The sequence below is a fragment of the Triplophysa rosa genome, linkage group LG15 (assembly GCF_024868665.1).
Source record: "Triplophysa rosa linkage group LG15, Trosa_1v2, whole genome shotgun sequence".
NCBI classification, from domain to species: Eukaryota; Metazoa; Chordata; class Actinopteri; order Cypriniformes; family Nemacheilidae; genus Triplophysa; species Triplophysa rosa.
The window spans coordinates 11,196,288-11,210,609 of NC_079904.1; the positions used below are offsets into that span (position 1 = coordinate 11,196,288).

General features: G+C 37.0%; 2 protein-coding genes across 2 annotated transcripts in view; both read left to right on the plus strand.

The window, feature by feature from the left end:
- The window catches only part of mthfd1l (methylenetetrahydrofolate dehydrogenase (NADP+ dependent) 1 like), a 27,748-nt gene extending 23,914 nt beyond the window's left edge, over positions 1-3,834 (plus strand). The window contains exons 27-28 of the mRNA XM_057353354.1: positions 2,999-3,112; positions 3,371-3,834. Coding sequence (XP_057209337.1) covers positions 2,999-3,088 — 90 coding nt within the window. The 3' untranslated portion in view covers positions 3,089-3,112; positions 3,371-3,834. The remainder of the gene's footprint in view (positions 1-2,998; positions 3,113-3,370) is intronic.
- Positions 3,835-7,159: 3,325 nt separating this feature from the next.
- akap12b (A kinase (PRKA) anchor protein 12b) overlaps positions 7,160-14,322 on the plus strand; it is a 39,212-nt gene continuing 32,049 nt past the window's right edge. Inside the window, exon 1 of the mRNA XM_057352990.1 lies at positions 7,160-7,767. Within this exon, the coding sequence (XP_057208973.1) occupies positions 7,654-7,767 (114 nt within the window). The 5' untranslated portion in view covers positions 7,160-7,653. The remainder of the gene's footprint in view (positions 7,768-14,322) is intronic.

A 14,322-nucleotide genomic window follows, 5' to 3' on the forward strand; every position in this document is an offset into this window, starting at 1 on the left:
GTCTCCTTCTCACCAAGCTTCTGTCTGTAGCCTATTCAAGGTTTGTGCAGGTCTCCAATCTTGTCGCTGACATCCTTTAAAACCTATTTGGTCTGGACCATGGTGTTGGAGAGGTTGAACTGGAAGATACAGATTCTGTTGGCAGGCATCTTTTATATACATAACAAGCTGATTTAGGAGTACTTTCTTAAAGTGACAGGACTAATCTGTGGTCCATATAGGCACATAACCAATCTGTGGAGCCAGAATTCTTGCTAGTTGGTAGGGGATCAAATACTTATTTCACTGACTGAAATGCAAATCAATTTATAACCTTTATATAACATTTTTTCCCCTGATTTTTTTTAATATTCTGTGTCTATCAGTTAAAATAAACCCACCATAAAAATTATAGACCCTTCATTTGTTTGTAAGTAGGCAAACTTACAAAATCAGCAGGGGATCAAATACTTATTTCCCTCACTGTATCTGTCTTCTTATATGTCTTCCTATCTGTCTTTTTATGTCTTCCTTTCAGTCTTTTTATATGTCTTTCTATCTGTCTCTTATGTCTTCCTATATATCTTCCTATCTGTCTTTTTATATGTCTTCCTATCTGTCTTTTTATATGTCTTTCTATCTGTCTTTTATGTCTTCCTATATATCTTCCTATCTGTCTTCTTATGTCTTCCTATCTGTCTTTTTATGTCTTCCTATCTGCCTTTTATATGTCTTTTTATGTCTTCCTTTATTTCTTTTTATATGTCTTCCTATCTGACTTCTTATATGTCTTCCTATCTGTCTTCTTATATGTCTTCCTATCTGTCTTTTTATGTCTTCCTGTCTGTCTTTTTATATGTCTTCTATGTCTTTTTATATGTCTTCCTATCTGTCTTCTTATGTCTCCCTATATGTCATGTCTTTTTTATATGATAACAAGACAGATAAAAAGACAGAAAGACAAACAGATCTGTCTTTCTTTTTTTTATTCCGTCTTTCCATCTGTCTTTCTTCCTTTCTGTCTTTTATTTTTCATTTATCTTTCTTTATGTCTTGTCTGTTTTTTATGTCTTTATACCTGTCTGTTTTTCTATCTGTTTCTTTCTTTCTTTTTCTTTCTTTCTTTCTTTCTTTCTTTCTTTCTTTCTTTCTTTCTTTCTTTCTTTCTTTCTTTCTTTTACTAAATACATTCCTTCACTGAATACTATTCATTCAGTGTCACTTAAATAAGGGTCCATAGGATACAAAATTCTCTCGCTCTTATATCAACCTGCAGTTACATACAGAATCTGATTGTAGCTGACTGGTGCGTTTGTCTGCCTGATCATTTCTATAGAAGCCCCTGAGGGACAAAAGCAGACTTAGTGGGGGTAACAGGAAGAGGTGGCTGATGTCATATGCCAGATATGTGAGGGAGGGGTCAGCCAAAAAACAATGAGACTCAATGGATCATAGCTTCCACTCAGCTCAGATTTATTGCTCAAATCCGTGTCTGCTGTAAGCCGCACAATAGATTCCTGATGATACTGCTGGAAGGCTTATGGTGTTCTGGCAACCTGACCAACACACTGACATGAACAGGTGCTAGTAGTAGACACTTTTACTCAGCAACATTTTGAGTTTACTTTTGCTTAAAGGCTCTCTGCAATTACATAATGGTGTATTAAAGGCGGGGTGTCCGATTTCTCTTAGCCATTGTTGATGTTCAAATCACCAAAACAAACACACCCCTACCCCCATCTGTCGCTTTCGTCAGAGCTCGGCTCGGCTAATGTCCGTCCTGTGCACTGTGCACCTTACTGCTGATTGGCTACAAGGTTGTTTTGGTACTCGGCCCGACTCAGTTGTCTAAAGCGTAATTCGGAAATCGGTTACCCCGCCTTTAAACTTGGATATAATTGGGGGAATGTATTGGCTTAATTGAGAAAACAACTACATTAGACTCGACTAGCCATTTTTATGTGTCAATACACACATGATCAGGCACATTTAAAGGGATTGACAAACAGTCGTGAAGATTTCTGTATTGGTAAATAAAATGAACGAAAATGCACTTTTTAGGGGACAAACTCTGAAGGTGCACTGGGACGTATATTGTGTTTGTTTTTTGCTTTGAAAGGAAAACAGGAAATTGGTCATCATCGGTCCACATCATCTGCAAGGAAGTTCATTTATTCTTATAAGCCAATAAACCACTCCTGGGTCATCAGGGATCAGAGACATTTTTCTTTTGATTGAATTATTCAGAGAAGGAGAAAGAGAGATGAGGCTTTGTTCTAAGATGAGAAACCACATTAGTTTGATGTTAAGTGAACAGAAAATATTCACATGGCCACAGAAAACAAATGTTTATCGGTCATGAGGAATCAATGCTAAATTATTTGATTGTGTATCCTCTTATAAGTCTGTACGCAGAGCAGTTAAAGATTTTTTTAACTGGATCCAGTGCAACAGACTTCAGTATATGAGACCTCTGTGAAATTCAGGTTAACGTTCTCTGGGGAATGTGAAATTGCTGGATAAATGGTGTGCTGTTTCCTCTATTTCTGTCTTGGTTTTTCTTTTTTAATGCTGAAATTTCATTAAGATAATTCCTTTCCTTTGCCTGTGTCTCACATGTGTGCTAGTCACTTGATTTCAATTCGTGCAATGGTGTTGTTCATTTGTCTGTCAGCTTGACTGAATTTTGTTGTTTAAGGATCAAAATAAGTAATATTTAATTGCTATATATTAACCTTTATAATATGTGATTGTACTGACGTATCAACATTTACAAAATGTATATCAAGACATTGCTGTATCTCTTGAATTCCCCGTTTTTATAATACAATCTTTGTCACATGCTGCGGCAGTTTAGTGTGACTTGATATATTGTTCACGCATTGTTTTTCATGTGCTTGATATATCTGTCAAATAAGATAGAAATTTTGTTGACTAGTTTATTTATATCCAAAGTTTCCCAAAGATTTATTGTCAATCAAAAAGATTTCTTGCTCATTGAATTGTACCTGTTTTACAGATGAGCACCATGCCAGGATTACCTACACGACCTTGTTTCTATGACATTGACCTTGATCCTGTTACAGAGGAGATTAAAGGACTCTTCTGAACGTGCTTGTGTAGCCCTTGAATGGTAAGATAACACATAAAGGTGTCAAAACGGTGATGCTGTTTTGTCTTTGCACTTCATTCAGACACACCAAAAAGATCATATCTTATCCCAAAATAAGAGGATCTGTATTGAATAACTACAAGCTGGGATTTGGGTAGCATTGATTAAAATCTGGGTTGTAGCACTAGCTGGTTCGACTGCGACGTTTATTTTTGTGTGCTTTATGAACTTTGGTTTGTGTGATTTAATGTATGAAAAAACATGTCTTTCTGTTCGCAGATGTTCACACACATCTCATCCACAGCCCTGTGCCAACATACCAATGAGAATTTTACATTTTTAAACGTTTCTTATTTTATAATGGCAATATTTGTTGTCCTGTTTTTATGTTCTTTTAGGAATTTTACATTTATCAGTAAATGTCTTGATTTTTTTCGTCCAGTTACATACTTTCAGTGTTTACAATTCAATGACGCACAAAAGCTTCCAAGCGCATTCCATGTGGCTTGATACATTATTAATGCTTTAATATTTGTGGCTTTAATGTTTTAAATTACCTGAGGTATGTCAACAGTATTCAAGAGAATACCTTTATTTGCTTTATATTTGCATACTGTTAACATTCTCTTTAATTTGTACTGTATTTAACTTCAATTTCAAATATTTGTTACAGCCAATTACGACTGGAATCCGATGTTTAAGGTGCTTTTATTTGAACACTAAACCCAAAACAAAATTCCAGATGTCGTCTGTGGTTCTTTTTTGACATCTGTTCTCTTCGTCTCTCTCTGTTATAAAGAATCTAAATGCACGTTTTTATAAAACATACTTCTCATAGTTTTTGCACCTTTTGTACATGCACGCAAGTACATGCCAGACAATCCTGTGTGAAACATTCCACCGTTATATGTAATTCAGAGGCTTTAACTACAGTGTACTACGTGAGTATTGTGTTGCAATAGTTGTGAGTCTGAAAACCTGTATATTTCAAGTGTTGAGTGAAAAATTATGCAGTGTATAGAGAGCAGTTGAAGAACGAGGTGACAGCGAGTGTCAGGAGTAAAACTGTTTTAGCGCTGTGAGTAAACTTAATTTAATTGAGAACATGCATATATAATATAATTCAATTATAAACCCAAATCAGAAAAGTTGAAACGCTATGTAAAATGTGAATAAAAACAATGCAATGATTTGCTAATCTTATAAACTCAGCTTTGATTCACAATAGTAGAAATCGTATCAAAAGTTTAAACTGAGCAAATGTACACTTTTAAGGAAAAAAGGTAACTTTTATATGATGACAGCTACCTTTTTCCATCCCACACATTTAAGTAACCATAAATTGATTACTTTTGTGTATGGGATGGGGGCTGGTTTCACATATGTTTTGGGAACCATTTGTTGTAAGCATTAGTTTTAAATGGATTCGGTTAGGGGATATAATACAACACAATAGAAGTCAAAGTCCATTAAGATGCAAAAGAAAAGTGTGTTTGAAAGAATGTGTGAGTGATGTATGCACATGTATGAGTGTTTTAATGAAGTACTAGTCCATATTGTCAAGTCAGACTGCTAGTTCACAAAGTTGAAATTCCTCTCGATTAGATTTCTTGCTCTTTTATTAAGAATAACAGAGTTGTGATGTCTCAAACAATGGACGACAGGCCCCCACAGTCTTTCCATTCCTACGCCTCTACAGGAAGCGGTCCGTAGCAGTCCGTATGGCTGAACTCATTCATACCATTTTCAATGAGAGGCCTGTTGCTCCAGTCATTGAAGACACCCATAATTAGTTGACCTGCTCAGCTTGCCATCTACTCTAATGCTCACACACAAAAACTTGTAATCTCTTCTTCTGTTTAGATGTTTCCCTGTAGAGTTCACCTATAGAGTGGTTCTCGGTACCTACAATGCACAGGCAGCAGTCTAGAGGTTGTTATTGTTTCGTTTGTTGCATTTCACTTCTTACTTTTTAATGGTGTGAAAAGGAATATGGTGTTGGTGTTGTGCAGTGTGTGTGTGTGACCAGACTGTGAGTCAGGCACGTGTGTGTGTGTGTGTGTGTGTGTGTGTGTGTGTGTGTGTGTGTTTGTTAGTTAGGAATAAAAAAAAAGAAAAGTCATTCAATGGATTTGAAAACAGTGGGATCTCAGATGGATTGATTTCTGATGCTGCTATTTTGACCTTTTGAAGGGATTATGTAAAGCAGTGGTTCTCAAACTGGGGGCCCCCAAGATAGATCTAGAGGGGCCACAGATTTTGTTGCATTTTATGAAATATAGAAATTTATCACAAATTTTATGCAATCAAAAATATAAAACCACGAACCAAAAGAATTTATGTTCCAGCATTGTATAACTGAATATGTTTTTCGTTCAATTAAAATTCTAAGTTTAAGATTATAAGTCTTTATTTGGGGGGGGGCAAAGCAATGCACCCTACACAAAGGGGGCCTTACAACAAAAAAGTTTGAGAACCTCTCATCGTCACCTTGTCAATATGGTTATTAGACTTTATCTCAAAACCTAAAGATGTTTGTACAAAGTTGACATCATAACATAAGGTAGCATAATCTGGTCCCCAACATGAGGCAGACATTGTGAATTTAAGAATCTATTCCTTTATTAGACGGATAAGATTGTGCCTAACTTAAATGTATTATGCCATTCACATTCTCTGTTTTGTGTAGTAAACACATCAACTCTTTAGCTATTCTTGTCTGCTATATGTGCACTGTTTATTATAAATTAAACACGTTTTGAGACCTTCTTTGATAAGATTAAAAATATATAGGCTGATGTTAAGTCTGTATTTACATTTTATTCAAAATGTTTAACCCCAGTTCAGACTTAATATTTATGAGATGCCTAAAGTATCTTTAAGTAAGGGCAGTTAAAGGCTATTTTTCTTTTAGAAATTATTGTAATTGCTCAGTCTGTTTTTCATTAGGCTGCATTTACACTACAAGTAAACCTTATTGACAACATAGTGCAATGATATAATGAATCACTTGAACAGGGAACGTACAAGGGTTCATATTGGTCAGTCATTGCAATTTGATAATTTAATTAAATAATTTTAAGACTACATCATAATTCTTCCTCTATGTAATTGAATGATCAAATAAGACAAGTTCCATAAACTTGCTGATGTGGATAAATCACTGTTCTAAGCAATAAAATTAAATTTTTTGAGGTTAAATAAGGTTCTAACATCACTTTCTCTGACATTTATATTTAGATCCGTTTCATCAACCTGAACATACAAAGTAGGAGTGTCACAATATACCAGTATTGACAATAACCATGACATATATCTTTAATGATGCTAGTCTTGCCAAAATTGTTAATACTACCCATATGATATTGTGAATTATTCAGCACCTGTTTAAAGTTTCGCCTTAAGCACCACAAACTCACTCTCTCCACTTCTTACACTTACATGTTGTGTGTGATTAATTGACAAAAAAAAAAGAAAACAAATAGTACATATCGTGATAATATTGATATCGTGGGGTTTTTTTTAGTCTCAAACAGTAAATCTGATATTGTGACAGCCCTAAAACAATTGATCTAACCACCCCTGGTGCCTCTAAATATAGTCTAAAATTAATTGATTTTAGTAAGAACGACTATTTCAGAGAGGCAAACATGATTTCAACCCATTGTTTACATTTCATTGTGCTTTAGTATGGTGGACCCTATATTTTACATCTATAATATCCAAAGTTTTGCCACTGCACCAACCATATTTTTCTTGAAATGTCCCTGGCATAATAAGGAGATAACGTATGAAACGATTGATCAAAAAGTGCATTATTCATTTACGGCTCTTATTTTGATCTAACCATTTCAAGCTTAGTCATGCACAGCAGGACACTTGCTGTTTTCTCTGAACACAGACCTACTGCATCTCGCAAACACGAGCTGGCTTGTGCTAACTGGTTATGAGGCGTAATTTACGCATTTAAAGAACCCAAAACAAAATGCCTTGGAGCGCGCGCGCACACATTCACACACAGAGGGAGAGAGATCTAAACGTAACACACGTCTTGCTCCGAGACGCAAACTACAGTGCCCCTTAACTCGAGATTCCAGGCGGGACACACCATCCATAGGGCTGTTTTTCCGTCGAGGTCGATCCTGCTTCCTTTACTACTGACTGTACGATGCTAAAATCCCTGCTGTCCTTAAATAAAACTAATACTGAAACTAATAGTTATGGGAACAGTTTTAAGGCATGCATGTGCTTAAAAATCGTAAAATTCTACAAACTTCCGCGTGATAATAAATTCAATCATTTTACGCAAGCGCTTTTTGTTTTCGGCATGTTGTTTTATTCGTGCTGTTGTGATGCTGTAAGGCGTGTCTGGCTCTTCTCCATGTGAGACTGATAGGAGGAGGTCTCCTAAAAGTCCATCTACAGACCTGTTTCAACACTTTCCCAACGAGACAACCCTCGGGACGGACTGCAGGGCGAATTTACGCCGGCTGTTGGATACCTGATTCGGCAACGATAGTTTCCTTTTGAACGCGTGATATTTTGCAGCGTGGGGTTTTATCATGGGAGCGACACCATCCGTGCAGCGGGACGCGAAGAGCCCTGAAGATGCGCCAGAGGACGCAGTCATCGCAGAGGTGAACGATACGCGGGATGGAGAAAACGTGGATGACAAGGTAACATTGTGGCAGAATTGTAACTTTTTTCCCTCAGAGGGGACGTTTTTGACAGGAAACGCTGAACGTGCTCACCTATGTATACCCATTCGGGACCTCTTGAGTGGGATGTGTGGCGCAGCTAGTTATTGAGCTTTGCATCGTGTAAACACCTGATACCTACACACGGCTGTGACTGCCCTCAGCGTTTTTATAAATCTGTTTAGCGGCTTTTCTTTTTTTTTAAGCTTAGACGTATTTCTAGAGTGTAGGCCTGTGCAGTTTCGTTATACCGCACATTGGTGTGGGTTATATGACAGTATGAGGCAGGCTGACTAATCCACTTGCCATCACGAGAGAACTGCGCCACTTTTTGTTGTGTTCATAGAAATAATATCAGACGTCATCGGGCAAAAGAAAATTCAGGTGTTTTCTGTCCCATTTCTAGTTACCCGTTGTGAGGCTGCATTATCTTTTATGAGTCAGAATGCATCAGCCTGAGAAGTTGTTTGCATCATTAAAGAATCATTATGTTGTAATATCAAATGATACTTGAGTGTCATTTTAAAAGCCTGGGCACTTTCACTCTTGTGTGATGTGAGCAGCTAATATAGACACAAAATTTGCACTGTGCTGTTATTTCTTGTCATGTGTCAGATCACGGGATGCATAACTTACACCTTAGTGCTATATCACTTTTAAAGAGCTATGTATCACAATGACAAGGAGAGTAGGCAACTGGGTAATGTAGCCAGGGTGGACTAATGGGGGGATTACCAAGAATCAGCACATGATTTTGAGTAAAGTGAAAGTGAGTGAAATGTAGAAAGTGAAAGAGTCATTTACTATTAAAAAAGTATGATGACATTCAGAAGATGCTCCAGTAAAGTTATTTGGGTCCTAAATCTTTCATGAAGTACCGTGATAGGTTTATTTCAGCACATGCTGGGACAGATGGACAATATCAATTACTTGTTATTTTGTTCAATACGTAACCCATGTATACTGTAAATATATTTTCAAGGCACATTTTGATGGATGTTCCTTTAGAAGCAACAATGGCAGAACTTTTAGGCATCAATTAAAAGAGTATCAGATGTCTTTTTTATGTAGACTAAAAGTCGATATAGATTTTAATATACTCTTGAACTCTCAGGTTGTTGGAGGAGCCATTGGCAGAGCTTTAAGTAAGTGGCTCAGAGGGGTTCTGTAGAGTAAAATGATTTTATATGATGTTATCCAATGAAAACCCAATATTTATTGTTATAAATGAATTAATAAAAAGGACTCAAATAAAAAAGACTAAATATAAAAATTTTAAACTGTTAAATTGAATTCTCATTGAATTCATAATTCAATTTTGTTTAACTATATTCACTGACTATTTAAAAATATAGTCAGAGTGAAATAGATTTAAAAAAAATGTTTTCAAAAAAGACTACAGCTTGCCTTAGTGAAATAATATTGCCAAGGCAACTTAATCTTATTGCCTTTTATTTTGTAAATTAAGATTTTGTCAGATTGTAATATAATTGTAATGTAATGTAATGTGATGTAACTGTTTTCTGGAAGAATATGTTCTAAGTCAAACAAGTCATTTGTAACTGTTTTTCAATGACCTTGTTTATTTTCAGTCTGCTTTTCCCGCTAAACCACATAAAACGTAGTGTAGTGTAGTGTGTGATAATTGTCTAAATATTTTGATGAATTTAAGTCTAAAAAAAACCTGTTTGCTCAGTTTCACAATTTTTCTGTGTAATTGCGGACTGAAACTTGTCGAGACGTGCCTCTGGTATGGAATATTCAAAAATGTTTGCATGTTTGTTATTCATAAGATAAAACCAGATTCCTTCCAGCTGCCCTTGAACAGGTGTGGTCCGACGGGCCGTTGTGTCAACAATGTATGTGTGCGTGCGCTTTAGCAATATGAGTGCATGCTGTGTGTACAGCGTTTGTTTGAGGCGCCCTACTGGAGATGTGGTTGATAAACATCCTCTCTGGCGCGCATAGGAATTTTAGTAATTCCTCTCTCTCTCTCGTTCGCTCACTGTAAAATGGGTCAAAACATGGATAGGGTTGAGCACCTACTCAGACATCACATTTCAGCATTTATTCCCTTTAAAGTGCCTCCAAAACACTCCTAAACGTTGTTAAAGAACCAAGAACATCCCATTAAATGCATTTGCCGCTTGCTTGGTGCGTTCCACTATTTATTTGCTGTGGATTAAACGGTTCAGTATTCTTTGAAGCCACGGTCTTAAACATTAACAATAATGCCTGTGTTTGCTTTCACAACAAGATACACACTCTGGCCTTTTTCCAAACCAACAAAGCAGTGATTGACAAGTACATAAACACTCTTCAGTGTGCGATTAGCGAGAGTACATTCACACTATTTAAAAATCTGGCCACACGCACACAAACACTCCAAACACATGCCAGTGTTTAGCCTGTGTAAACTTATTAAACAATATGAAGGATTGCATAAAACCCTTAACATGTCCGAGCGGTAATGAGAGAGGGGTGGTGTGGGAGCATTTGCAATCAGATAAGAGCCTCATAAAGGATGGGACTCCAGAAGAGGAGGGAGGAGTGGAGAAGGTAGAGAACAGAGGCCCCATTTAGGATGGGCTAGAGAACAGGTCCCAGGGCAGAGGGGTGCTGTGTGCGCATGGGCCCGAAGAAAGAGAGAGATTGAGGGAGGGTGATTTGAAAGTAAGGTTGCTGCTGGTTTGAATGGGGCTGTATCAAAGAAAGAGTAAAATGGAGGGTGCAGGGAGAAGAAAAAAGTTGAATGATATTGTTGCATCTGCTTTGATGCCAGGGGAAGAGAAGGTTCAATAAGTAACTATGAAATGAAGCTTTGGGAATGGTGCCGTTTTGGCGTGTGAAGTGAGACTCATTTAACCTTGAAAAATGGACAGATGATAGCTTTTTTGCAGGAAACCAGGCCAAGATTTTTCACATTTTCTCCGCTGATATTTGGGACACATTTGTGAAAATAGATGGAATGCAATTAAAACGTTGTATTTTTTGTGAAAAAATGGAACCGAGAGTACCACACTCCTTTTGATATCAATTTAGCAAATATATATAATTACTAGACACTTAAAGGGATAGTTCACCCCAAAATAAAATTTGCTAATCATTTATTTACCATTCTGTTGTTCAAAACCTGTATATCACTATTTTTCTGTAGATCTCAAAAGGAGATTTTTTCATACAATGGTTAAAATTGTATGGGGCCATTGCGTTTGTTACCAACATCTTTCAAAACATCTTTTGTGTTTTGCAGAAGAAAGTCATACAGGTTTGTAATGACAGATGAGGGAATAAACAAAAGAATTTTCAATTTTGTGTAAACTATCCTTTTAAAGGATAAAAATATCAGTTTTAGCATGAAACTTTTATGAAAATGAAAATCTGTTTTATTGTGAATAAGATTAGATAAGAACACAAGCTTTTTGTTTGACATTTACATATACAGGTTACATTAATAACAAATGTCTTCTGTTGACAGTCATTGTGATCTGTGACTGATGTTCAGACAGAACTGGCACTCAGTTAGTCAGCATAGGACAGGAAATAGGAGTTGGAGTCAGATATTATGCAATGGTAGGATGTGACAGAAGTGCAGTTAGACATCATGGGATCAGTGGTTTAATGAGGGTTTGGCATGAGCAGCCAGCCTGCTTGCTCCACCGTCCCATTCACCCTAATGCACCACAAAGGGAGTGGGGACTTCCTGTGGTTTGACTGCAAGAATGATTTTGTCAAATTGTTTCAAAATTGCCATTGTCTAAGACCGGGGCTGAGCTGGTTGATTTACACGTTACTGTAATATAATTTTTAGCAGTACTGTAAATGTCACGTGAATGTTGTCGTAAGACTACTTTGATGTGCAGATAAGGAGAATAATATAGCTATATGAGAAGACCATTAGTCATTTATGTGTGGACAGAGGGAGGCACTTACAGTAATCCACTTACTTCAACGATGCTGATGGAGAATGACCTATTAACCAGAGAGGGAGTGTGTGATGTACAGATGAGTGGAGCGGGAGAAAATCTGTTCAGTTATGATGTCAGGTTTTCAAGAAAACAGGGCAGTCATGCCCTGATTTTGGCACCAGGTGTGACTCACTCACTGCTTAAGACAAGATAAAGCATGACCAAAGGCAAAACTAGTAAAAATCAATTTAGCCTAAAATTGTGAATCCCCACAATTTAAATTGCCATGACATAGGAATTAAACTAAATCTTGTGTTAAGAATTAGGGATGCACCGATACCAGTTTTTAAAGACCGCGTACGAGAACAGATATTTTTTTTCTGGTACTCGCCGATACCTATAACCGATGCCTGTATAATGTACAATAATGTTAATAAACCAGTATCTTACTGGTACATTTTCTTTTGTTTTTAGGTCTACTTAAATTTAAGTACTATTTTTTAATCAAGTTCTATTTTTTATGATAAGTAGTACAATTTTACTAGCACATTTACTTCAGTTTACTAAAGTAAACAATATACTCTGTGGTCAAATTATAAAAAATTTAAGGGGGGTGGTGTGGTAAAATCAAAATGTGAGTGTATTATAACTTGTTCTAGTCAACCAGACTTTTATTTTGACGGGACGCCGCAAAGAGCGTTTGTTTAAGTTAACCGGACTTTTATTTTGACGGATCGCCGCAAATGGTGTTTGTTTATGTGTTCGTGTCCTCGTGCAGTGAAACGCTGGTGCTGAAAGCTCCACAAGCACAATGCGTTCAGTACACGCAACCGCACCACACACGGTAACGCAAAACAAGCAGAATACACATTTAAACAGTATTTGAATATGTCGTTAACTGTTACGTTAGCTGTTCAGCGCTAATTTCTTGTTAGGAAATGCCTGGATTCCTAGATTCCGTCCGCGTTTTCCGCATTGCGGAAATCATAGGGCTCTATGTATGTCACGTGAGGTATCGGTCTTTGGTATCGGTGTGTCATTACGAGTACGAGTACATGAGTTTGGTATCGGGCCATACCGATAATCATTCAGGGACCATCCTGTTTCATAGCAGGACTTCCTGTCCAGCAAAGAAAATTAGGGGTGGCATGATGCTATCTTCCTGTTTAAAAATGCATAGCCCACAAAACATCAAACAATCATTCTCCAGATCATGTGTTACATGGGGTGGAAATGTAAACAGGGAATTGAATTTGCAAGAGCACGTGATGGCTGATTCTAGAAGTGAGGGTAGGATCACCAAATTAAAGTTCACAGCGATGCCATAGAAGAACCATTTTGGTTCCCCAAAGAACCATTCACTTCAAGGTTCTTATAAAAACACTTCTTTCTTCATTTTTATTTTCTAAATAACTTTTCTCCACTACAAAGAACCTTTTGGGACACAGAAAGGTTCTTCAGATGTTTAAGGTTCCATTGGAACATTTATGGAACCATTGGAACCATTCAGGCAAAATTAGTTTTTCTATAGCATGAAGCATCTTTTTTAAAGTGTGGGTCAAAATCAAAGGGTACCCTTTTTGTTTTTTCTCCTCTCTTTTCTCTCTGTGTCCCCTTGTTTAGAAATTAAGTTGGCTTCATAAAATGTGCCAGGGGTTACATAAAATATTCCAAAATAGAAAACCGATAGAGAAACAAAATAGAACAAAAGGACAGTGCATAACACACAGCACATCCACTGAAAATCATCTTTAACAACTTTTTTTTTGTGAAGTGAACAAGTCATTGCAGCAGTTGGACAGTTGGTAAATGTAAAGCTCTCTCCTTGTGAGAAGCTGAGACTAAGTGCTTCCATCAGGAGCCAACGTCAATAACATTTCATTACTGCCTGCCAGAAATAGACAATCCTCGTCAACCATTACTTCTTTCTGCACCTCACAGCTGAAGAACCCTATTGTTCTCATGAACAGCAACTAAAGGCTCCTGGATGTGCTTGTTTCACAGCTCATTACATATCTAGTGGGGACTATTGACTCACAAGCCTTATTTGAAAATAAACTTGGGCCACAAACTTTAAAGGATGGATTCTGGGAGTATTTTGGATTTGACTCAACCACAGGTGATTCAATGCTTTTGAATATATTTTGGCAAAAAAGCAATTGGCATAAATTACTGGTGGTGAATATTGGGTGTAATTACATTAAATAAAAAAGGAAGATGCTGTAGGGCGGCAACCGTAAAAATCACAATATAATGACGCTCTTTTATGTGAAAATTGGATTGGTTCGGGAGATTATGGTGGCCAGCTGCTCCCAGATTGTTTGCATGCTTCTTATTGATTAGTAACACTGATTGGTTTTAGCTGATGTCATATATGTGTTGTTTCCAGCAAAGGGTTGGATGCACTCTTGTTCTCTATTCATGCATGAGAAAATTCATAGAGCCACTTGATTTTTATGTCTTGTGCTATGAAATATGCAGTAAAGATCAAAGGCGTGTTGCGAATACGTAAATTCCCAAACTGTAATAATGCTGATGTCAACAAAGTTAATCAAAACCCATCAATGAATTGTATGGTAATGATGTGTGATAAATGAGTAATTCTCATAAATGAGTAAAACTCATA